The sequence below is a fragment of the Brachyistius frenatus genome, unplaced genomic scaffold (assembly GCF_029030835.1).
Source record: "Brachyistius frenatus isolate BFR_SWC_R1_liver_20210118 unplaced genomic scaffold, ASM2903083v1 Contig_191, whole genome shotgun sequence".
In the NCBI taxonomy this organism is placed as follows: domain Eukaryota; kingdom Metazoa; phylum Chordata; class Actinopteri; family Embiotocidae; genus Brachyistius; species Brachyistius frenatus.
Window position 1 is genome coordinate 660,001 of NW_027210790.1, and position 26,316 is coordinate 686,316.

Consider the following 26,316-nt stretch of genomic DNA (forward strand, 5'->3'; position numbering starts at 1 on the left):
CGTTGACAGCACGCCAGCGGCCCGATCAGGATTTTATTTTTTCAGACGATGTGACTCTTCCTCTTCTCTGAAAATTGAGGCCTTCAGCTGCAATACCAGCGAGTGCCACTAGAGGTCGGCTCCAAAAAGCCTCCGGCTCCATAGACTCCCATTCAACTTCTGTCATCAAATCCAAAGTGAATAAAATGTGTCCATCAGTTATCTCGGTGTTGTTAGCTAAAGTCACTCCTTCTTCTTAGTTTTCTGGAGGTCCATCTGAAAATAATCCCTCATTCATTAGAAAAGAAGATTCAAGAAGACCTGTTTTTGGGGGCGTGTCAACGTCTCTCAATTTCCATATGATTGACGTGTTGTTGTGGAGGTCCTTCTCCAACACACCTTGACTGTAACCCTCCTGTCTTCCAGCTCGCACTCCTCCCAAGATGTCAGAGCCTTTTCCTGCCCCGCCAGAGGACGGTGAGTTCACAGACCTCCAGAAATAAACGTGTTTAAATACACCATAAAAGACCACTGACGGGTCGTCCTGCTCTTTCTTCTTCTTCTTCTTCTTCTTTTTCTTCTTCTCCTCCTCCTCCTCCTTCTTCTTCTTCTCCTTCTTCTTCTTCTCAGAGACCAAACTGGCGATTGGCCGTCAGCTGAAGGACCTGATATCTCCTTTCCCCGACAAGCCGCAGGTCAGTGAACACAGCATCTACGTACTACATGCAACAGCACGAGCTTTTTAAAAAGAAGCTGCATGATGTACTAAAAGTAACAAAAAGAAAATAGTGTGTGATTTGAAGTAGAACATCAGGAACACTAGTACAACATCTGGAACACAAGTACAACATCTGGAACACAAGTACAACATCTGGAACACAAGTACAACACCTGGAACACTAGTACAACATCTGGAACACAAGTACAACATCTGGAACACAAGTACAACACCTGGAACACTAGTACAACATCTGGAACACAAGTACAACACCTGGAACAACAGTATTAGAGTTCATTCGGTATCCGTGTTCCTTCAGTTAAAGGCTCCGCCCCTTGCCTCCTCCACACCTGTCCAGAGGGTGGAGCCTACAGTGGTCTCCTGCGCGAAGCGTCCGGCCCCTTCAGCCATGGGCCCGGCGTCCGCTAACCCCCCCGCCTGCAGCCAGCCCCCCCCTCAGCCTGCTGTCACGGCAGCCAAACTGAAACCACAACCGAAGATCATCCTGAGCAGCAGGAACGAACCCATCGGGCTGAACGTGGCCGACTTCCTTCCTGTGAGCGCAGTTGTGGCAACTGTTTGTTTGTTTTCTTGTTTGTTTGTTTGTTTGTCAGAGTGGTCTGTATTGTTTACGAATGTTGGGTGGCGCCGTGTCCGTCCCTCCACTAACCTTGAGGCTTGAATGTGTGTTGCCGTGCAGCCGTCTCCCAACCAGCGACCCGGAGCTCTGAGCGACGAGGAGGCGCTGTCCCAGATCAAGAAGGGCCACGACACCATGTGCGTGATGCTGAGCAGCCGACACAAGAACCTGCAGACAGTCCGAGCCGTGTGGGCCAGAGAGGACATCAAGGTGAGACCCGTCCTCCTGTTGAATAAATGTTGTGGTGACAGGACTCAAGTCCAGGTTCCTTCTAAAAGGTCTGACAAGTGATTTAAAGATCTGTTGCTACCACAGACTGTTTCTAAAAGAGTTCGTAGCTTCAGGTCTGTAAAATGGTTCCGATCCAGAAGTGTCTTCAGCTGCAATACCAGCGAGTGCCACTAGAGGTCGGCTCCAAAAAGCCTCCGGCTCCATAGACTCCCATTCAACTTCTCTCATCAAATCCAAAGTGAATAAAATGTGTCCATCAGTTATCTCGGTGTTGTTAGCTAAAGTCACTCCTTCTTCTTAGTTTTCTGGAGGTCCATCTGAAAATAATCCCTCATTCATTAGAAAAGAAGATTCAAGAAGACCTGTTTTTGGGGGCGTGTCTGTTTGATTGACAGGCCTGTGGTGCAGTCAGGTTACAGCTATCGGTGGGCGGGACGTAGTATCGTCAGGTTTCCGATCAGATCGATCAGATCCACCGCTGGCTCCTCCCCCAGCTCGTCCAAATATGGTCACTTCCTGCTCCAAACTGCTCCGAACAAGCAAAGATGGTGACGGACAGAATCTGAACTGGAGGATTCATAACGTTCACAAACCAACGATGACATCACTGATGGTTGATGACATCACTGATGGATGATGGTCGGTTCTGTGTTTGTCTGTAGAGTGCTCTGGACTCAGCTGTCTCCATGAACGATCTGTCCATCGTGGTGGACATCCTGAACATCATCAATCTGCAACCGTGAGACACACACACACACACACACACACACACACACACACACACAGAAAGTCAGAGAATGACGTTCCAGTTTTGTATAACCAGGTTCTGCTGTGGTTTCAGCTCTTTGTGGAAACTGGACCTGTGTACCACCGTTCTTCCTCAGATCGACAAACTGCTGCAGAGTAAATACGAGAGGTGAGTGATGACATCATGAGCTGGTTATAAAACACAAAAAAGTTCAGTTTACTGTTTATATGATGTAGTCCAGCTGACAGTCACTGGGAGTCATCCTCTTCCTCCTCTTCTTCATTATAAATACTTCATGTTCTGCAGGAGAACGTAGAATTGGAGGACAGGTAGATTTCTCTGGCTGATTTTCAGCCAATCAGCTCTCTGCTGTGTTTGTTTCCATAGCTACATGCAGACCGGCTGCACGTCTCTGAAGCTCATCATGAAACACTTCTGGATGCTGATTTCAGACACGCTGAAGGCGGCGCCGTCCGTCGGAGTCGACATCACACGGGAGGAGAGGTGAGTCACAGCATCTGTCCGACAGCCAATCACAGGGCCCGATTCAGGTCACGTGGATGGTGGTGATGATGATGATGATGATGTGTGTGTCGTTGCAGACACCAGAAGTGCCAGGCGTGCTGTAAGCACCTGAAGAACCTGAGTCCCGTCGTGAAGAACAAGGCGCTGCAGGTCGGTCGCCATGGCAGCGCCTTCAGGGAGCTGCAGCTGCTCATGGCGCCGCTCGACGACTCGCTCTGAGGAACGTCGACACAGCGGCGACGATCAGCTGACACGTGTCCTCCAGAGACCACAGAAGAAGAAGTGAGCTGATAAATGTTCCTGAAAAGACATTCATCTTCCTCCCGCCCGCCCTCGGAGTGAAAATCTCTCCTCTTTGTCAAAATCGGACGAGAAGGGGAGAGAGGTCGACCTCCGCCTGTCAGACGCTGTGCCACCGGACGGAGATCCGCCTCCACGCCATCGCAGGTTTTTAGTGTTCACAGAGTTTTTCCAGAAGAAGGCGGGACGGGAACCGTTTAAAGGAGGATATGAGCGGATAAAGACGTTGGAGACGTTGAACTGTGCCTTTAAAAAGTCGTTTCTCCTCCCGTTGATACGATGAAGTCAGCTTTAAAAACCACTGGACACTTTCTACTCTTCGCTCACATCTGCTGTTGGAAACGTTTCTCTTGTGTTTATTAAATAAAGACGAACACGTTGGAGTGAAAGACGTTTTTTTAATTTGTTTATGTTGTTTTGAGTTGAAACATCATTTATTTAACAAAGATGGAACGTTTACACACAATCACACGTATAATTCGTACATTTCAGTGCCGGGTGATGTGACGCAACTTTTTCCAGCAATACGTTTTTGGTTGGATCATGAACAAGATTATACAACATAGTAGCTCCGCCTCCAGAGATCTGATTGGTCAACAGAACATTTGGAACAAATCATCATGACATCATCACTAGAAATATAACTCCACCTCTTCAATGAGAATATAGAATTACAATAGAATTTAATATAATATGTAATATAATGTACTTTCTACTTGTTATAGATCTATTAAATGACCCATTTGGTGAAGTCGGGTCTCTTTTGGTCCTTTTTGGTCGCTCCGAGCACCCGTACCGTAACACCACGGATAGTCACGCACTTACAATCCTAGAGGAGGCTAGCTGGACCGGTTTGGTTTGAACACATGACACGGAGCTAAAATGTTAAAAACACATGAGAACATGGATATCTTTGTTCATCAGATATCTTTGTTCATTGGATATCTTTGTTCCTCAGATATCTTTGTTCATTAGATATCTTTGTTCATCAGATATCTTTGTTCATCAGATATCTTTGTTCATTAGATATTTTTGTTCATCAGATATCTTTGTTCATCAGATATCTTTGTTCATCAGATATCTTTGTTTATCAGATATCTTTGTTCCTCAGATATCTTTGTTCATCAGATATCTTTGTTCATCAGATATCTTTGTTTATCAGATATCGTTGATCATCAGATATCTTTGTTCACCAGATATCTTTGTTTATCAGATATCTTTGTTCATCAGATATCTTTGTTCACCAGCTATCTTTGTTTATCAGATATCTTTGTTCATCAGATATCTTTGTTCCAACCAGACTGAGCTAGCTGAGCAGTTTAGTGTTTCTATGTTCTGTATTTATTAAGTCAGAGACTAGAAATCCTCTCTGTTGCTAGGTGGTTGCTAAGGGTAGTAAACATTACATAGGTAACATAAGAGTCTACTGATGTCATTGATTGTTTTCCAGTTGTTAGTATCATCAAGTTTCCAATCAGATCAGTCAGATCCACCTCTGGCTCCTCCCCCAGCTCGTCCAAATATGGTCACTTCCTGCCCCAAACCGCTCCGGACTATCAAGATGTTAACGAACAGAATCTGAACTGGAGGCTTCATAACGTTCACAAACCGACGATGACGTCACTGATGGATGATTACATTGTTGTTGTGGTTTTTGTCCGCCAGTAAAACGAAGATTTGTTTTTAGTTGCGTGCTGAAAAGCCAAAAGATCCCGGATGTCACGTTCTCAATCTGTTGCGTCATATAAGACGCGTTTTCGGAACTGACAGGTCCAAAAGTTTAAAGAAATGATGTGAAGCAGGACTCTTCAATCCAAATTCTGAAGCTGAGAATCGGACGGAAACTTGGAGCTGCGGTTGGTTCGTGACGGCGACTGTCCAAAAGGTAAATATCAAGCTAACGTTAGCGTCATCTTCATTCATTCTTTACGGGGCTCGTCGCTAGCAGTGGCAGCGCGTTCGTTGATTTGCGAAGAGAGATTCCAGGAGAATTGTTATTTCTCAGTTCAGCAATTTATTTAAACATCAGAGAATCAAAATCAGCAAATACATGGATCTTTTCTGTTCAGAAAACCAGACTGCGAGCAGTTCACTGCAGCCAACTTTCCCAAAAAGAGTTTCTGTTTTAGAGTTTTGAATGAGAATGTGCTTCTATCTGATTGGTCATAAAAAGGTGGGGAGGCGTGGTTTAGACTTCGCTCTCCCTTCATTGGTGCGTAGGCTGGTCTCACTTCCGCTTCCACCAGTCACAGGAAACAGCGTCCTAAAGGGGAGGACACCCGACACTGTCTCATGTGCTGCTCCTGTCTCCTGCAAGGTTCCTCTTATCTGTTCAGGAGTCGTAACTTTATCAGAGAGCACCAAATGTTCATGTCATGGTGTTCTGCTTGAGCTGCACCTGGTGGACAGACAATAATAAGTCCACAGACAACAATAAGTCTCCTGAGAAACAGGAGGACAATGCCTTAAATTGTGCAAGCAATAAACTGTGTGTGCATCAGTAGTTTGTTTGTAATAAGTAAAACCTTGGCTCATTTATTTATATAAAAATATAAAAGTAAAAATAAACAGACCTAACAGCAGCTAACCTAGCATGCTAGCGGAAGTTAACGTGTTGTTTACGTCATTAAAGGGTTTTCATCGTGCTCGTAGAAAGCTACAACAGAAGGGTCGTTTTCTGCAAGTGGGAATAATTAAGTGTGTGAGCTGTAAACTAAGCAGCTAAGTTAGCAGGCTAGGCTACATCACCCCATAGACAAGGACCGGAAGTAGGCCTGCAGTAACAGCGGCGCTCTTCCTCTGTGGTTGAACATAAAAGCCCGAGTCGACTGTTTGGGGGCAGCTCCACTACACTCAATATGTACTAATAAAGATGTGATGTTACAGGTGACTGGTGGGATTAAAGGTGTCGGAGGGAAGGAGGAAAGTCTGCAGACATTTTGTCTCGGCTCAGCCACTACAGAGGAAAAATGGACTCTTCAAAGACGGTGAGAAAATATATTTATATCTCATTTAATCTGTTACACAGGACAGTTGTCCACTTCACCTCAGTCCATCTTCAATGATCTCGGTCCAGAGAAGGCGGCGGTGTTTCTGGATCATGTTTCTATCTGGTTTCTTCTTTGGAGAGTTTGAACATCATTTGTGGACGCAGCGATGAACTGTGTTCACAGACGATGGTTTTCACAAGTGTTCCTGAGCCCATGCAGTGATTTCCACTCCAGAATAGTGTGTTTTTAATGCAGTGCTGCCTGAGGGCCCGAAGATCACCACCATCCAATATTGGTTTCCAGCCTTGTCCCTTGTGTTCAGAGATTTCTCCAGATTCTCTGAATCTTTTAAAGAAATTATTCAATTCATTTTTATTAATATAGCGCCAAATCACAACAGAGGTTATTTCGTGGCACTGAACACATTGAAGTCCTTACAGCAAAACTTTACAATATAGAAACACAACAATACAACAATTCCCACATAAGCCAGGAGGGAAAAACTCCTCTTTAAGAGAGAAAACGCTCCAATAGAGGGAAGAAAAAAACCTCCCTTCAACAGGAAGAAACCTCCAACAGAACCAGGCTGAGAGGAGGGCGGAGCATCTGTTAACAGAACCAGGCTCAGAGGTGGGCGGAGCATCTGTTAACAGAACCAGGCTCAGAGGTGGGCGGAGCATCTGTTAACAGAACCAGGATCAGAGGTGGGCGGAGCATCTGTTAACAGAACCAGGCTCAGAGGTGGGCGGAGCATCTGTTAACAGAACCAGGATCAGAGGTGGGAGGAGCATCTGTTAACAGAACCAGGATCAGAGGTGGGCGGAGCATCTGCCTCAACCGGTTGGGGTGAGAGGAGAGCAGAGAGAGAAAATGACAGCATAGAGATAGAAGAGAAGAACTGTTGGTGGAGACGACAATCACAGAGCAGAGACATGCAGCTCCATGACGGGACATCTGGAAAAGAAAGAAGAGAAACTACACGAGTGAAGGAACTGAATGGAGACAACAGATAATAAGAAGAAACTATAGGAGAGAAGAAGATGGTGAGGTATGAGTCAGTTAAAGAGTAGGAGGAAAGAAAAGAAGCTCAGCATGTAACGAGGTCCCCCAGCAGCCTCGGCCTATAACAGCATAACTAAGGGTTGGTTCAGGTCTACCTGAGCCAGCCCTAACTATAGGCTTTATCAAGAAGGAACGTTTTGAGTCTAATCTTAAAGCTAGAGAGGGTTTCTGCCCATCGAACACAAACTGGGAGCTGGTTCCACAGGGGAGGAGCCTGAAAACTGAAGCTCCGCCTCCCATTCTACTTCTGGAAACTCTAGGAACCACAAGTAGACCAGCGTACTGAGAGAGAAGTGCTCTGCTAGGATTATATGGTTCTATAAGATCTCTAAGATATGATGGAGCCTGGTCATGTAGAGCTTTGTAAGTCATCAAGAGAACTTTAAATTCTATTCTTGATTTCACAGGAAGCCAGTGAAGAGAAGATAAAACTGGAGAAATATGATCTCTCTTGATAAATCCCGTCAGTACTCTTGCTGCAGCATTTTGGATCAGCTGCAGGTTTTTAATGAGTAATTTGGACGTCCTAACAACAAGGAATTACAATAATCTAGCCTTGAAGTAACAAACACAGGAATGAGTTTTTCTGCGTCACGCTGAGGAAGGATTTTCCTGATTTTATTAATATTACGAAGATGAAAGAAGGCAGTTCTGGAGATTTGCTTTATATGGTGTCTAAAGGACAAATCCTCATCAAAGATGACTCCAAGGTTCCTCACAGTTTTGCTGGAGTCCAAGACAACGTCATCTAGAGTAACTAAGTGATTACAGAAAGAGTTTCTGAGGTGTTTAGGACCAAATACAAGAACTTCTGTTTTGTCTGATATTTAGAAGCAGGAAGTTTTTGGTCATCCAGGCCTTTATGTCTTTTAGACAGGCTTCAAGTTTTACTAACTGATTTGTTTCAACTGGTTTTATAGAAAGATATAGCTGAGTGTCATCTGTATAACAATGGAAGTTGATGCAGTGCTTCCTGATGACATCTCCTAATGGAAGCATGTAGAAAGTAAAAAGTATTGGGCCTAACACTGAGCCTTGTGGAACTCCATAACTAACTCTTGTTTATCTGGAAGACTCATTGTTGACATGGACAAACTGGACTCTATCTGATAAGTAGGATTTGAACCAGTCTAATGCAGTTCCTTTAATCCTCGTAACGTCTTCTAATCTCTGTAATAAGAGCGTATGATCAATCGTATCAAAAGCAGCACTGAGGTCCAGAAGAAGTTCTGAGGCTAATAAAAGGTCGTTAGTAACTTTCACCAGAGCTGTTTCTGTGCTATGATGAACTCTAAAGACTGAACATCTTCAAACAGATCATTCCTTTGTAAATGATCACAAAGTTGATTTACATCAACTTTTTCAAGGATTTTCAAAATAAACGTCAGGTTGTAAATTGGTCTGTAGTTTCCTAAAACAGCTGATCAAGAGTCGTCTTTTTAAGTGAAGGTTTAATTACAGCCACTTTAAAAGCCTGCGGTACATAGCTGGTTACAATAGATAGGTTGATCTGATCTAATATGGAAGTATTAATTAAAGGGAAGACTTCCTTAAAAAGTTTAGTTGGGATGAGATCTAACAGACAGCTAGAGGATCCAGGTGAAGAAATAATTCTAGTTAACTCAGAGAGATCAACAGGAGAGAAATGTTCCAAGTTTACATCTGGTCCTACAGTTGCTTTCAGGGCTGCTGTTGCTTAGCAACACATCAGTGATGGTGTCAGGAAGGGTCGGCCCGATTCTCTCCCTGATAGTAAGAATTTTATTAGTAAAGAAGTTAATGAAGTCATTACTGCTGAGAGCTGAAGGAATAGAGGACTCAACAGAACTGGGACTCTTTGTCAGCCTGCTACAGTGCTGAAAAGAAACCTGAGGTTGTTCTTGTTGTCCTCTATTAATGATGAATAATATAAAGTTCTGGCCTTACGAAGAGCTTTCTTATATAATATTAGACTCTCCTTCCAGGCAGGTGAAATTCTTCTAAATTAGTGGAACTCCATTTCCTTTCCATCTTTCCAGTCGCTGCCTAGCAGAGCGTAGTTCTGAGTTGTACCATGGAGACAACTTCCTCTGGTTCATGACTCTCTTCTTCAGAGGGGCGACATCATCTAGAGTTGTAGCAGAGATACTGCAGTGTTTTCTACCAGATGATCCACTTGTGTGGGACTAAGATCAACGTAGATGCCTTCCACTGCTTTAACACACGGCATCGAAGAGGATAAACATGTAACTGCTTCCTTAAACTTGGCCACGACATCATCTGACAGACATCTACTGTAGTGGGATTTATTCCCACATGCTGTGTCGTCCATTAATGTAACTTCAGATGTTAATAAGAAGTGGTTCGACAAAACAGGGTTTTGAGGAAATACAATTACATTTTCAGTTTCCATCCCATACGACAGAACCAGATGGAGGGTGTGGTTACCACGGTGACGGGGTTTATTTACATCCTGATAAAAGCCTATAGAATCTAATAATGAGCTGAAAGTAGAACTGAGGCTGTCGTTGTCCACGTCAACATGAATGTTAAAGTCTCCCACTACCATCATCTTTGTAGTTTTACGTTGAGGAAAATTATTCTTAGATTGTTGAACTATTTTCCCACAAAGTCTTTCACAGAGGGGTGAACCTCTCCCCATCTTCACTGTTGAGAGACTCTGCCTCTGAAATACTCTTTTACATCCAATCATGTTACTGATCTGTTGCCACGGTAACAATTAGTTGTCAGATGTTCCACCAGGTGTTTCGTTTCGCTTTTCACAACTTCTCCAGTCTTTTGTTGACCCTGTCCCAAATATTTTGAGATGAGATCAGCCATCAAATCAAAAATTAGCACCTTTTTTTCATAAAACAATAAAATTTATCAGTTTCAATGTATCATGTTTTCTTTGGTTTATTTTAAATTAAATGTAGGTTTATGGAATTTGCAAATCGTTGCTTTCTTATTTTATTCACATTTTACACAGCGTCCCAACGTTTTAGAGATGGGGCTGTACTTTGTGACAGCGATGAGTAATCAACTTTACAGGGCTGTCTGATGTCGGGAAAAAGATTTAGTGACAAGTGATTGATGTTGAAATCAGGAATGCTTCTAAAGCTTGTTGGTAACTTTGGTTCTTCCAGAAACTTTGCATTTCACCACTGCAGCTGTGATCAGTGTGGGAAAGTTTAAGTAGAGATGGATGACCTCAGCGCCTTCAAAAAAACATCAACTCATCCACAGTGGAGAAAAACCATACAGCTGTGATCAGTGTGGGAAGAGTTTTAGTCAGATGGGTAATTTAAAAATTCATCAACTCATCCACAGTGGAGTTAAACCATACAGCTGTGATCAGTGTGGGAAGAGTTTTAACCACATGAATACCTTAAAAATTCATCAACTCATCCACAGTGGAGTTAAACCATACAGCTGTGATCAGTGTGGGAAGAGTTTTAGGATGAAGACACTTAAAAAATTCATTCATCCACAGTGGAGTTAAACCACACACCTGTGATCAGTGTGGGAAGTCTTTTCTCCAAAGGAGTGCCTTCAAAAAGCATCAACTCATCCACAGTGGAGTTAAACCATACAGCTGTGATCAGTGTGGGAACTCTTTTAACAACACGAGTACTTTAAAAATTCATCAACTCATCCACAGTGGAGTTAAACCATACAGCTGTGATCAGTGTGGGAAGTCTTTTAACCGAATTGACCATTTAAAAAGTCATCAACTCATCCACAGTGGAGTTAAACCATACAGCTGTGATCAGTGTGGGAAGAGTTTTAGACACCTGAAGACCTTAAAAAGTCATCAACTCATCCACAGTGGAGTTAAACCATACAGCTGTGATCAGTGTGGGAAGTCTTTTCGCCAAGTGAGTACCTTAAAAAGTCATCAACTCATCCACAGTGGAGTTAAACCATACAGCTGTGATCAGTGTGGGAAGTCTTTTAACAACACGAATACCTTAAAAATTCATCAACTCATCCACAGTGGAGTTAAACCATACAGCTGTGATCAGTGTGCGTCATCATTGACTTCAGTGAATACATATACAGACGCACAATGTCACCCAAAGACAGCGAAGATCCTCTTCTGGTGTCGACGTCACACTTAAAAAAACTTGAGATCAGGCTTCACAGAGTTCAGACTTAAACTTTTGTGAAGTGTCTCAGCTAATGTCACACTTGTGTGGTCTTTAACGTTATGTTTCCGTGGTCTGATGAGTTGCCTGTATTTTAAGTAGTGCGATGGTCCATGAAATCACATTTTATTATCTGTTGTGCTTCATATGTCGCAGCAAACGTTGGGAAACACGGTTCAATTTCAATGAAGTGGAGCTTGAGATGGCAGTTATGATGGTAAAATACTATTTTTACTGTTTTGATCAGGCACCAGCAAGAAGTTTGGATATTGTTGTCATTTGGGTTTTTGTTTTTTTTCCTGGTTTGAGAACTGTTGTTGGAGCATGTAAATATAAGGAATGAAAAAATGCACAATTGTAGTACAAGTTCCATATAAATAGTGAGAATTCAAACCCCAAAAACAAGCCTGGATTTTTGTTGTTGTTGTTGTTGTTGTTGTTGTTGTTTGTTGATCAGGTGAAACACGTCACAGTCCAGGAAGTTCTGTTGAATAACATCCATCAGCTTGAAGGCCTGTTCTAAGCAAACAAAAAACTGCAGTGTTTTTGTTTGGAAGATTTTTCTGGACTCTGAAACCAGGAAACAATCCTGGCAAGGTTTCAGGGTAAAAATTAAAGGTCATGTTACCATGGGAACACAGCAAGACTTCCTATTGGCTTAAAAGGTACTATTCGTTATACAAACCAAAAATTAACACCAAAGTTACTGAAATTTCTTGCGTATGAAATGTTTGCCAGCATGACTCAAAATACCCATCACTACTTTTGGGACCTCTGTTGACCTCTATTAACTAATTATTCGTGATTTGGTCTTTTTTTAAATTTTTTTAAAATATTTTCTTTCATTCATGTTTTTATTGTCACTGTTTGATCTTTTCTTATAATTACTTAACTGTTCTTGTGTTAAAGGTTTGAGTGACATCCTGTTATAAAACTCCTGCTGTATTCTCTGTTGTCTTAAATATTCTGCATTTAATATTGATATCAATTTCTATGCAGTTTTCAGTTTCTTGTTATTTTCATGGTGGAAGGAGAGTACAATTTTGCATATAAACTCCAGATTATAAATTTACGCTTTGATAGCAAAGTTACCTCCTCAGGATAAAACGAGGAGTGCTGTTAAAAGTAATTGAGTACCTCAAAATGCGCCCCAATTTTCCACCAGATAAAACTGATACGTTTCTTCTGACATGCTTTTTTTTTATTTATCTTTTTTACATATTTACTTTCCCTTATTCTCATTTTCAATTGTTTTTGCGAGAATATACCGCAGACTGTATATAAAAGTGTTCGTAGCTTCCGGGTCTGAAAAATGAGGCCAATGCAGATGCGCCTAAAACTGCAATACCACCGAGTGCCACTAGAGGTTAGCGTAAGGGCAAAATGTATCATTAACTTGTATGTGTGTAATATCCTACGTGCTGTTATGATTCTCTGTAACTTTTCACTCAGTCAGGCCTGAAGTACATTTCACTTGTGTGTGAGGAACTTTTCTTTCAGTGTCTAGTGAAGAGGGAAACGACGGAGGACCTCCCTGCGCTGCGTTTTGGCTTTTATCTGTATGTTTTGGTCTGACTCATCAAGCTCCGCCCCTTTCAGCTGAAATAGATTGACTCTGTAACTCTTATATTATCTGGCTTTATTAAATTGACAAGAAACAGTTGGTTGCGTCGTTGTTTATTTGTTCATTCCTCACAACGAAATGTATCGTTGCTGCGACAGTCGGCTCCAAAAAGCCTCCGGCTCCATAGACTCCCATTCAACTTCTCTCATCAAATCCAAAGTGAATAAAATGTGTCCATCAGTTATCTCGGTGTTGTTAGCTAAAGTCACTCCTTCTTATTAGTTTTCTGGAGGTCCATCTGAAAATAATCCGACGATACTACGTCCCGCCCACCGATAGCTGTAACCCGACCATCCTATCGGCACTGAACACTCAGCCAACCGCTGCTTTGGAATAACTTAAATGTGTGAAGCACCCCTGCTCTAACGCTCCAGCGATACTAGGGTTGCCTACTTTAAATATATACTGTTTGAATGTGCAACAGGAAAGTTCTTCTCACTCTATGGGAATTTGTTTTTGCACTTCAATATACTTCTGTTTTTAAAGTATTTTCCTTATAAAGTGCAGCTTTATTTGTCCAAAATGTAAATTTTCTAAGGTTTTGCTTGTAATTCAATATGAACCAATCACATTGTGTGTTTCTGGTGTTGTGACATCCATTTAGGTGCCAGATGATGTGACGCAACTTTTTCCAGCAATACGTTTTTGGTTGGATCATGAACAAGATTATACAACATAGTAGCTCCGCCTCCAGAGATCTGATTGGTCAACGGAACACTTCGAACAAATCATCATGACATAATTACTAGAAATATAACTCCACCTCCTCAATGGGAATATAGAATTTAATATAATATGTAATATAATGTAGTTTCTATTTGTTATAGATCTATTAAATGACCCATTTGGTGAAGTCGGGTCTCTTTTGGTCCTTTTTGGTCGCTCCGAGCACCCGTACCGTAACACCACGGATAGTCACGCACTTACAATCCTAGAGGAGGCTAGCTGGACCGGTTTGGTTTGAACACATGACACGGAGCTAAAATGTTAAAAACACATGAGAACATGGATATCTTTGTTCATCAGATATCTTTGTTCATCAGATATCTTTGTTCACCACATCTTTGTTCATCATATATCTTTGTTCATCAGATATCTTTGTTCACCAGATATCTTTGTTTATCAGATATCTTTGTTCATCAGATATCTTTGTTCACCAGCTATCTTTGTTCATCAGATATCTTTGTTCATCAGATATCTTTGTTCCAACCAGACTGAGCTAGCTGAGCAGTTTAGTGTTTCTATGTTCTGTATTTATTAAGTCAGAGACTAGAAATCCTCTCTGTTGCTAGGTGGTTGCTAAGGGTAGTAAACATTACATAGGTAACATAAGAGTCTACTGATGTCATTGATTGTTTTCCAGTTGTTAGTATCATCAAGTTTCCAATCAGATCAGTCAGATCCACCTCTGGCTCCTCCCCCAGCTCGTCCAAATATGGTCACTTCCTGCCCCAAACCGCTCAGAACTATCAAGATGTTAACGAACAGAATCTGAACTGGAGGCTTCATAATGTTCACAAACCGACGATGACGTCACTGATGGATGATTACATTGTTGTTGTGGTTTTTGTCCGCCAGTAAAACGAAGATTTGTTTTTAGTTGCGTGCTGAAAAGCCAAAAGATCCCGGATGTCACGTTCTCAATCTGTTGCGTCATATAAGACGCGTTTTCGGAACTGACAGGTCCAAAAGTTTAAAGAAATGATGTGAAGCAGGACTCTTCAATCCAAATTCTGAAGCTGAGAATGTGGGATATAGCTCTGCTTAGTGCATATGAGGGCTCATAGGCTGTAAACTCAAAATATATACTGACTGTAATCATTGTAGAACACATTGCTGATGCAGGATCTTATCACGTACGAAATACGGAAGTCATGTACACAGTGTAACTGACCTTTGGGAGAACCTGTTGCAAAACAGGGAAGAGAGAGTTCAAGAGTCCAAATGTAGGATGCAACTAGTGCACCAGATTAGGAAATGAAACGTGTTCCAGGGAACTGAATGTGTTCACTGTTTGTCTTATTATAGAAAACAGGAACCTGTGTGGGCGGGTCACGTGGGGTGCAACTCCCTATCAGACAAAAGGAGGTGTGGCTTAAACGGAGGACAGTGGAAAAGTACTGAGACAAACATATGCAAAAATCCCGCCACATTATAGGTCACGCCTCTTCCGATAGTGTAAATGTGTGTGCTGGAAAGCAGGAAGTTAACAAAGAGACCTCCGGTTGATGTTGGGCTCTCCAAGATATCTTGTAATCTATGCTTAATAAAAATAAGCTAAGAACTAAAACTGCCTGAAGACTGCTTCTATCAACGGACTCGTGGAAAACAATTGGTGGTTTCAACAAGAATCGGACGGAAACTTGGAGCTGCGGTTGGTTCGTGACGGCGACTGTCCAAAAGGTAAATATCAAGCTAACGTTAGCGTCATCTTCATTCATTCTTTACGGGGCTCGTCGCTAGCAGCTAACCTAGCATGCTAGCGGAAGTTAACGTGTTGTTTACGTCATTAAAGGGTTTTCATCGTGCTCGTAGAAAGCTACAACAGAAGGGTCGTTTTCTGCAAGTGGGAATAATTAAGTGTGTGAGCTGTAAACTAAGCAGCTAAGTTAGCAGGCTAGGCTACATCACCCCATAGACAAGGACCGGAAGTAGGCCTGCAGTAACAGCGGCGCTCTTCCTCTGTGGTTGAACATAAAAGCCCGAGTCGACTGTTTGGGGGCAGCTCCACTACACTCAATATGTACTAATAAAGATGTGATGTTACAGGTGACTGGTGGGATTAAAGGTGTCGGAGGGAAGGAGGAAAGTCTGCAGACATTTTGTCTCGGCTCAGCCACTACAGAGGAAAAATGGACTCTTCAAAGACGGTGAGAAAATATATTTATATCTCATTTAATCTGTTACACAGGACAGTTGTCCACTTCACCTCAGTCCATCTTCAATGATCTCGGTCCAGAGAAGGCGGCGGTGTTTCTGGATCATGTTTCTATCTGGTTTCTTCTTTGGAGAGTTTGAACATCATTTGTGGACGCAGCGATGAACTGTGTTCACAGACGATGGTTTTCACAAGTGTTCCTGAGCCCATGCAGTGATTTCCACTCCAGAATAGTGTGTTTTTAATGCAGTGCTGCCTGAGGGCCCGAAGATCACCACCATCCAATATTGGTTTCCAGTCTTGTCCCTTGTGTTCAGAGATTTCTCCAGATTCTCTGAATCTTTTAAAGAAATTATTCAATTCATTTTTATTAATATAGCGCCAAATCACAACAGAGGTTATTTCGTGGCACTGAACACATTGAAGTCCTTACAGCAAAACTTTACAATATAGAAACACAACAATACAACAATTCCCACATAAGCCAGGAGGGAAAAACTCCTCTTTAAGGGAGAAAACGCTCCAACAGAGGGAAGAAAAAAACCTCCCTTCAACAGGAAGAAACCTCCAACAGAACCAGGCTGAGAGGAGGGTGGAGCATCTGTTAACAGAACCAGGCTCAGAGGTGGGCGGAGCATCTGTTAACAGAACCAGGCTCAGAGGTGGGCGGAGCATCTGTTAACAACCAGGATCAGAGGAGGGCGGAGCATCTGTTAACAGAACCAGGCTCAGAGGTGGGCGGAGCATCTGTTAACAGAACCAGGATCAGAGGTGGGCGGAGCATCTGTTAACAACCAGGATCAGAGGAGGGCGGAGCATCTGTTAACAGAACCAGGATCAGAGGTGGGCGGAGCATCTGTTAACAGAACCAGGCTCAGAGGTGGGCGGAGCATCTGTTAACAGAACCAGGATCAGAGGTGGGCGGAGCATCTGTTAACAGAACCAGGCTCAGAGGTGGGCGGAGCATCTGTTAACAGAACCAGACTCAGAGATGGGGGGAGCATCTGCCTAGACCTGTTGGGGTGAGAGGAGAGCAGAGAGAGAAAAGGACAGCATAGAGATAGAAGAGAAGAACTGTTGGTGGAGACGACAATCACAGGACAGAGACATGCAGCTCCATGACGGGACATCTGGAAAAGAAAGAACAGAAACTACACGAGTGAAGGAACTGAATGGAGACAACAGATAATAAGAAGAAACTATGGGAGAGAAGAAGATGGTGAGGTATGAGTCAGTTAAAGAGTAGGAGGAAAGAAAAGAAGCTCAGCATGTAAGGAGGTCCCCCAGCAGCCTCGGCCTATAACAGCATAACTAAGGGTTGGTTCAGGTCCACCTGAAGTGCTCTGCTAGGATTATATGGTTCTATAAGATCTCTAAGATATGATGGAGCCTGGTCATGTAGAGCTTTGTAAGTCATCAAGAGAATTTTAAATTCTATTCTTGATTTCACAGGAAGCCAGTGAAGAGAAGATAAAACTGGAGAAATATGATCTCTCTTGCTAAATCCCTTCAGTATTCTTGCTGCAGCATTTTGGATCAGCTGCAGGTTTTTAATGAGTAATTTGGACGTCCTAACAACAAGGAATTACAATAAACTAGTCTAGAAGTAACAAACACATGAATGAGTTTTTCTGCATCACGCTGAGGAAGGATTTTCCTGATTTTATTAATATTACGTAGATGAAAGAAGGCAGTTCTGGAGATTTGCTTTATATGGTGTCTAAAGGACAAATCCTCATCAAAGATGACTTCAAGGTTCCTCACAGTTTTGCTGGAGGCCAAGACAACGTCATCTAGAGTAACTAAGTGATTACAGAAAGAGTTTCTGAGGTGTTTAGGACCAAGTACAATAACTTTTGTCTGAATTTCGAAGTGGGATGTTTTTGGTCATCCAGGCCTCTATGTCTTTTAGACAGGCTTCAAGTTTTATTAACTGATTAGTTTCATCTGGTTTTATAGAAAGATATAGCTGAGTGTCATCTGCATAACAATGGAAGTTGATGCAGTGCTTCCTGATGACATCTCCTAATGGAAGCATGTACAAAGTAAAAAGTATTGGGCCCAACACTGAACCTTGTGGAACTCCATAACTAACTCTTGTTTGTCTGGAAGACTCATTGTTGACATGGACAAACTGGAATCTATCTGATAAGTAGGATTTGAACCAATCTAATGCAGTTCCTTTAATCCTCATAACGTCTTCTAATCTCTATAATAATATGGTCAATCGTATCCAAAGCAGCACAGAGGTCCAGAAGAACAAGTACAGAGACGAGTCCATTATCTGAGACTAATAAATTGGTCTGTAGTTTCCTAAAACAGCTGATCAAGAGTCGGCTTTTTAAGTAAAGGTTTAATTACAGCCACTTTAAAAGCCTGCGGTACATAGCTGGTTACAATAGATAGGTTGATCTGATCTAATATGGAAGTATTAATTAAAGGGAAGACTTCCTTAAAAAGTTTAGTTGGGATGAGATCTAACAGACAGCTAGAGGATCCAGATGAAGAAATAATTCTAGTTAACTCAGAGAGCTCAACAGGAGAGAAATGTTCCAAGTTTACATCTGGTCCTACAGTTGCTTTCAGGGCTGCTGTTGCTTAGCAACACATCAGTGATGGTGTCAGGAAGGGTCGGCCCGATTCTCTCCCTGATAGTAAGAATTTTATTAGTAAAGAAGTTAATGAAGTCATTACTGCTGAGAGCTGAAGGAATAGAGGGCTCAACAGAACTGGGACTCTTTGTCAGCCTGCTACAGTGATGAAAAGAAACCTGGGGTTGTTCTTGTTGTCCTCTATTAATGATGAATAATATAAAGTTCTGGCCTCACGAAGAGCTTTCTTATATAATATTAGACTCTCCTTCCAGACAGGTGAAATTCTTCTAAATTAGTGGAACTCCATTTCCTTTCCATCTTTCTAGTCGCTGCCTAGCAGAGCGTAGTTCTGAGTTGTACCATGGAGACAACGTCCTCTGGTTCATGACTCTCTTCTTCAGAGGGGCGACATCATCTAGAGTTGTAGCAGAGATGCTGCAGTGTTTTCTAGCAGATGATCCACTTGTGTGGGACTAAGATCAACATAGATGTCTTCCGCTGCTTTAACACACGGCATCGAAGAGGATAAACATGTAACTGCTTCCTTAAACTTGGCCACGACATCATCTGACAGACATCTACTGTCGTGGGATTTATTCCCACATGCTGTGTCGTCCATTAATGTAACTTCAGATGTTAATAAGAAGTGGTTCGACAAAACAGGGTTTGGAGGAAATACAATTACATTTTCAGTTTCCATCCCATACGACAGAACCAGATGGAGGGTGTGGTTACCACGGTGACGGGGTTTATTTACATCCTGATAAAAGCCTATAGAATCTAATAATGAGCTGAAAGTAGAACTGAGGCTGTCGTTGTCCACGTCAACATGAATGTTAAAGTCTCCCACTATCATCACTTTATCTGAACTCAGCACTAAATCTGATCAAAAGTCAGAATTCAGTTAGAAACTCTGAATAAGGACCAGGTGGGAGATAAACAACAACAATACAATCTGTTTCTCTGCTTTCCAGTTTGGGTGAGAGACTAAGAGTCAGACTCTCAAATGATTTAGAACTAAGTTTAGGCTTTGGATTAATTGATAAACTTGAGTGGAAGATTGCTGCCCCTCCTACTACTCCTCCTCCTCCTCCTCCTCCTCCTGAATCTCTAGGAATATGATAATGAATATGACTGGGAGGAGTTGCTTCATTAATCCTAACATATTCTTCCTGTTGCAGCCAGGTCTCTGTGAGACAGAGTAAATCAATCTGATGATCAGTTATCAAGTCATTTACTAACAAGAGATTTAGACCAGAGAGATCTCATATTTAATAATCCACTTTTAATTGTAAGATTTTTTTTTTGATCCATTAATTTGGTAGGATACATTTTTATTACATTTTTGTTGATAGATCTTTTCTTGAGTTGTTTAAATATCGGTGGTCTGGGTACAGACACAACCTCTACAGGATGTTGAAAGGTTTGGGTGAGTGACAGCTCTAAAGAAGCTGCAGAGGAGCTGTAAGACTGCAGCTCTGCGTCCTGGCCTCAACCCTGGATGTCAGGTTTTAGGGCTGTTAAGAGACACGGCCATGTTTCTAGAAAGAAGAGCTGCACCATCCAAAGTAGGATGGATGCCGTCTCTCCGGATCAGACCAGGTTTTCCCCAGAAAGTATTCCAGTTGTCAATGAAGCCCACATTGTTAGCGGGACATCACCTCGACAACCAGCGGTGAAGTGAAGACGTACGGCTGAACATATCATCACTGGTCCGGTTAGGAAGGAGTCCAGAGAAAACTACGGTGTCCCACATTGTTTTTGCAAAGTTGCACACAGATTCAACATTAACTTTAGTGACCTCCGATTGGTGTAACCGGGTGTCGTTACTGCCGACGTTAATAACAATCTGACTGGATTTATGATTAGCGTTAGTCAGCAGTTTCAGGTTTGATTCAATGTCACCCGCTCTGGCCCCGGGAAGACATCTGTCTCTGGCCCCGGGAAGACATCTGTCTCTGGCCCCGGGAAGACATCTGTCTCTGGCCCCGGGAAGACATCTGACTCTGGCCCCGGGAAGACATCTGTCTCTGGCCCCGGGAAGACATCTGACTATGGCCCCGGGAAGACATCTGTCTCTGGCCCCGGGAAGACATCTGACTCTGGCCCCGGGAAGACATCTGACTCTGGCCCCGGGAAGACATCTGACTCTGGCCCCGGGAAGACATCTGACTCTGGCCCCGGGAAGACATCTGACTCTGCCCCCGGGAAGACATCTGACTCTGCCCCCTGGAAGACATCTGACTCTGTCCCCTGGAAGACATCTGACTCTGTCCCCGGGAAGACATCTGACTCTGCCCCCTGGAAGACATCTGACTCTGGTCCCTGGAAGACATCTGACTCTGGTCCCTGGAAGACATCTGACTCTGTCCCCTGGAAGACATCTGACTCTGGTCCCTGGAAGACATCTGACTCTGGTCCCTGGAAGACATCTGACTCTGGTCCCTGGAAGACATCTGACTCTGGTCCCTGGAAGACATCTGACTCTGGTCCCTGGAAGACATCTGACTCTGGCCACTGGTTTCACTGACTTCATGTTAAATGGAGTCTCCAATAACCAGGGTTGCTTTCTCAGCGGGTGTTTCACCGAGTGGGGAAAATCGGTTGGAGACGTGAAGGGGTCGGTGGTGAACCGTGGGCTTCTTCTTGGGACTATCCCTCCTTCGTACTGCCACCCAGCCGCCCGGCTGTTCGGGTGCTGCGGGGTACCGGCTAACTAAGCCTGTATCCTGGACAGCTGTACACCCCGTCCCTGAGAAGTTCCTACGGCTAGCTGGTTGTTCAGCATGGTGCACAGCAGTGATTCTAATTCTATGACCCTGGCCTCCAGAGCCCGAACTACACTACATTTATTACAGGTAACATTATCATTAAGGGAGGCAGGGTCGTAACTAAACATGTCACACAGCAGGAAAAACAAGAAGAGGTGGAGGGAGAGAGGGAAGCCATTGCTAACTGCTAAGCTTGCATCACCAAAACACCAAGTTAAGGAAACGTTGGTCAAAGATTTAACAGTAGAATTGCTCAAGAAGAGCAAGCGTGAGTTTTAACTTGAGATTAGAAGAAGTGTGGAGAGAGTTAAGATGTATAATTCAGGAAAAGAAGCTGAAATAGCAGAGAGACGTAACACTAGTCACAATGTTTGTTGACAGGAAGTGACGCAATACGCTCACCGTAACGTCAGTTGAGATTCCTCCAATCCAAGTTGTTGCGGTCTACCAACTTTCCACTAATTCTTTGTAGTTTTACGTTGAGGAAAATTATTCTTAGATTGTTGAACTATTTTCCCACAAAGTCTTTCACAGAGGGGTGAACCTCTCCCCATCTTCACTGTTGAGACTCTGCCTCTGAAATAGTCTTTTTACATCCAATCATGTTACTGATCTGTTGCCACGGTAACATAATTAGTTGTCAGATGTTCCACCAGGTGTTTTGTTTCGCTTTTCACAACTTCTCCAGTCTTTTGTTGACCCTGTCCCAAATATTTTGAGATGAGATCTGCCATCAAATCAAAAATGAGCAGCTTTTTTTCATAAAACAATAAGATTTATCAGTTTCAACGTATCATGTTTTCTTTGGTTTATTTTAAATTAAATGTAGGTTTATGGAATTTGCAAATCGTTGCTTTCTTATTTTATTCACATTTTACACAGCGTCCCAACGTTTTAGAGATGGGGCTGTACTTTGTGACAGCGATGAGTAATCAACTTTACAGGGCTGTTTGATGTCGGGAAAAAGATTTAGTGACAAGTGATTGATGTTGAAATCAGGAATGCTTCTGAAGCTTGTTGGTAACTTTGGTTCTTCCAGAAACTTATACCAATATAAGACGGGTCTTTGCTCCCCAGCCTCGCTTGAGAGACTTCAAGATTGTTCCACGACTGCATTTCACTCACTGCCTCTGTTCGTATCTTTGTTTGTGTTTTCAGGAAAGTAAAAGTAGAGATGGAGTGTCACCTCAGCGCCTTCAGGAGGACGACAAACTTCCCCCAACGACTGCAAACGGAGAGAAACCGTACAGCTGTGATCAGTGTGGGAAGAGTTTTAACCAAAAGGGTTATTTAAAAAGACATCAACTCATCCACAGTGGAGTTAAACCATACAGCTGTGATCAATGTGGGAAGTCTTTTAACAACACGAATACCTTAAAAATTCATCAACTCATCCACAGTGGAGTTAAACCATACAGCTGTGATCAGTGTGGGAAGAGTTTTAACCAAAAGGGTTATTTAAAAAGACATCAACTCATCCACAGTGGATTTAAACCATACAGCTGTGATCAGTGTGGTAAATCTTTTAACAAAACAAATATCTTAAAAAGGCATCAACTCATCCACAGTGGAGTTAAACCATACAGCTGTGGTCAGTGTGGGAAGTCTTTTAGCAGGATGGTCGATTTAAAAAACCATCAACTCATCCACAGTGGAGTTAAACCATACAGCTGTGATCAGTGTGGGAAGTCTTTTAACGACAAAAGTACCTTAAAAAGGCATCAACTCATCCACAGTGGAGTTAAACCATACAGCTGTGATCAGTGTGGGAAGTCTTTTAACCGAATGGGTCCTTTAAAAATTCATCAACTCATCCACAGTGGAGTTAAACCATACAGCTGTGGTCAGTGTGGGAAGTCTTTTAGCCACATGGCCCATTTAAAAAACCATCAACTCTTCCACAGTGGAGTTAAACCACACAGCTGTGATCAGTGTGGGAAGTCTTTTAACCAAAAGAGTAGCTTAAAAACTCATCAACTCATCCACAGTGGAGTTAAACCATACAGCTGTGATCAGTGTGGGAAGTCTTTTAACCGAATGGACCATTTAAGAAGTCATCTATTCATCCACAGTGGAGTTAAACCATACAGCTGTGATCAGTGTGGGAAGCGCTTTCGCCAGCAGAATAATTTAAAAATTCATCAAGTCATCCACAGTGGAGTTAAACCATACAGCTGTGATCAGTGTGCGTCATCATTCAGGACTCCAAGTAGCCTCAGAATACATATACAGATCCACACGGGAGAGAAACCGTTCAAGTGCCGACACTGTGAGAAAAGTTTCTCGATCCCTGGTAATCGCACACGACATGAAGGTGTTCACACCAGAGAGGATTCAGACACCTGTGACCTACGAGATCACACAGAGGAGAAATCATCCTCGTCCTTAGATGGCAGGAAGACGCACATTGAGAGCGAAGATCCTCTTCTGGTGTCGAGGTCACACTTAAAAAAACTTGAGATCAGGCTTCACAGAATTCAGACTTAAACTCTTGTGAAGTGTCTCAGCTAATGTCACACTTGTGTGGTCTTTAACGTTATGTTTCCGTGGTCTGATGAGTTGCCTGTATTTTAAGTAGTGCGATGGTCCATGAAATCACATTTTATTATCTGTTGTGCTTCATATGTCGCAGCAAACGTTGGGAAACACGGTTCAATTTCAATGAAGTGGAGCTTGAGATGGCAGTTATGATGGTAAAATACTATTTTTACTGTTTTGATCAGGCACCAGCAAGAAGTTTGGATATTGTTGTCATTTGGGTTTTTGCTTTTTTCCTGGTTTAAGAACTGTTGTTGGAGCATGTAAATATAAGGAATGAAAAAATGCACAATTGTAGTGCAAGTTCCATATAAATAGTGAGAATTCAAACCCCAAAAACGAGCCTGGGTTGTTGTTGTTGTTTGTTGATCAGGTGAAACACGTCACAGTCCAGGAAGTTCTGTTGAATAACATCCATCAGCTTGAAGGCCTGTCATAAGCACACAAAAAACTACAGTGTTTTTGTTTGGAAGATTTTTCTGGACTCTGAAACCAGGAAACAATCCTGGCAAGGTTTCAGGGTAAAAATTAAAGCCCAGGTTACCATGGGAACACAGCAACCCTTCCTATTGGATTAAAAGGTACTATTCGTTATACAAACCAAAAATTAACACCAAAGTTACTGAAATTTATTAGGTATGAAATGTTTGCCAGCATGACTCAAAATACCCATCACTACTTTTGGGACCTCTGTTGACCTCTATTAACCCTTATTAGTGATTTGGTCATTTTTTAAATATTTTCTTTCATTCTTTTAATTTTTAATATAATTTTAATTTTATACACTTTATTAATCCCCGAGGGGAAATGTCTTCACTACAGCAGGGGGGCTCTCAGGGGGGAGCTGCTGCAGCAGGCTGCCACTAGCGGGGCGCCAGGTAACCTGACCTGAGGTGCATGTTTTTGGATGACGGGAGGAAGCCGGAGAACCCGGAGAGAACCCACGCAAGCACAGGGAGAACATGCAAACTCCGCACAGTAAGGCCCAGGAGAGTACAATTTTGCATATAAACTCCAGATTATAAATTTACGCTTTGATAGCAAAGTTACCTCCTCAGGATAAAACGAGGAGTGCTGTTAAAAGTAATTGAGTACCTCAAAATGCGCCCCAATTTTCCACCAGATAAAACTGATACGTTTCTTCTGACATGCTTTTTTTTTTTTTTTTTTACATATTTACTTTCCCTTATTCTCATTTTCAATTGTTTTTCTGAGAATATACCGCAGACTGTATATAAAAGTGTTCGTAGCTTCCGGGTCTGAAAAATGAGGCCAATGCAGATGCGCCTAAAACTGCAATACCACCGAGTGCCACTAGAGGTTAGCGTAAGGGCAAAATGTATCATTAACTTGTATGTGTGTAATATCCTACGTGCTGTTATGATTCTCTGTAACTTTTCACTCAGTCAGGCCTGAAGTACATTTCACTTGTGTGTGAGGAACTTTTCTTTCAGTGTCTAGTGAAGAGGGAAACGACGGAGGACCTCCCTGCGCTGCGTTTTGGCTTTTATCTGTATGTTTTGGTCTGACTCATCAAGCTCCGCCCCTTTCAGCTGAAATAGATTGACTCTGTAACTCTTATATTATCTGGCTTTATTAAATCGACAAGAAACAGTTGGTTGCGTCGTTGTTTATTTGTTCATTCCTCACAACGAAATGTATCGTTGCTGCGACAGTCGGCTCCAAAAAGCCTCCGGCTCCATAGACTCCCATTCAACTTCTCTCATCAAATCCAAAGTGAATAAAAAGTGTCCATCAGTTATCTCGGTGTTGTTAGCTAAAGTCACTCCTTCTTCTTAGTTTTCTGGAGGTCCATCTGAAAATAATCCGACGATACTACGTCCCGCCCACCGATAGCTGTAACCCGACCATCCTATCGGCACTGAACACTCAGCCAACCGCTGCTTTGGAATAACTTAAATGTGTGAAGCACCCCTGCTCTAACGCTCCAGCGATACTAGGGTTGCCTACTTTAAATATATACTGTTTGAATGTGCAACAGGAAAGTTCTTCTCACTCTATGGGAATTTGTTTTTGCACTTCAATATACTTCTGTTTTTAAAGTATTTTCCTTATAAAGTGCAGCTTTATTTGTCCAAAATGAAAGTTTTCAAAGGTTTTGCTGGAAATTCAATATGAACCAATCAAATTGTGTATTTCTGGTGTTGTGACATCCCAAGTGTTCACTGTGGTGAATATTTATTCTAATCTTTGGCTTGACATGGATCTTCCTATACATGTATATGTAAGAAAGAGCACAAGCTCTCCAGAGTGTTGGAGCAGCTGTTCTGTTCTTAGACAAACAACCACAATGACGTGAGCTTTTAAATAGTGATTCCAAGTCTTTTTTAGAGACAACAGCCTCCTTGCTGAATTTCTTCACTATAATCTGTGTTGCTCCATCTTGAAATAAAAACCAAATACTGAGCTTTACTTAGTATTACGAAAGTTTATCTTTGTCATGGGTTGGCTCAAAGTAGGGACAATAAAATAAGTTGTAAATATATGAACTCAAAGGACCTGTTTAGGTTAAAGTAGTTTTGTTAGAGGAACACAGGCCGCCTGGGGCAGCAAATCACGACACTACAAAC

The 26,316-nt window shown here is 42.4% G+C and overlaps 3 protein-coding genes across 3 annotated transcripts in view; all 3 read left to right on the plus strand.

Moving 5' to 3' along the window:
• Positions 1 to 3,530, plus strand: part of katnb1 (katanin p80 (WD repeat containing) subunit B 1) — a 7,374-nt gene extending 3,844 nt beyond the window's left edge. Inside the window, exons 13-20 of the mRNA XM_069718401.1 lie at positions 406 to 456; positions 610 to 674; positions 1,017 to 1,253; positions 1,398 to 1,547; positions 2,231 to 2,307; positions 2,410 to 2,484; positions 2,704 to 2,820; positions 2,919 to 3,530. Of these exons, the coding sequence (XP_069574502.1) occupies positions 406 to 456; positions 610 to 674; positions 1,017 to 1,253; positions 1,398 to 1,547; positions 2,231 to 2,307; positions 2,410 to 2,484; positions 2,704 to 2,820; positions 2,919 to 3,060 (914 nt within the window). The 3' untranslated portion in view covers positions 3,061 to 3,530. The remainder of the gene's footprint in view (positions 1 to 405; positions 457 to 609; positions 675 to 1,016; positions 1,254 to 1,397; positions 1,548 to 2,230; positions 2,308 to 2,409; positions 2,485 to 2,703; positions 2,821 to 2,918) is intronic.
• A 6,866-nt stretch (positions 3,531 to 10,396) lies between these two features.
• LOC138632705 (zinc finger protein 85-like) lies at positions 10,397 to 11,293 on the plus strand. The gene is given in 2 exon segments (XM_069718460.1): positions 10,397 to 10,655; positions 10,657 to 11,293. Coding segments are annotated over 2 exon segments (825 nt in total). The 5' UTR covers positions 10,397 to 10,467.
• Positions 11,294 to 15,158: 3,865 nt separating this feature from the next.
• On the plus strand, positions 15,159 to 24,480 carry LOC138632664 (zinc finger protein 85-like). Its single transcript, XM_069718410.1, has 3 exons — positions 15,159 to 15,347; positions 15,714 to 15,814; positions 22,346 to 24,480. Exons 2-3 carry the CDS (start codon positions 15,797 to 15,799, stop codon positions 23,672 to 23,674), a joined length of 1,347 nt encoding a protein of 448 aa, XP_069574511.1. The 5' UTR covers positions 15,159 to 15,347; positions 15,714 to 15,796; the 3' UTR covers positions 23,675 to 24,480.
• Positions 24,481 to 26,316: the final 1,836 nt, after the last annotated feature.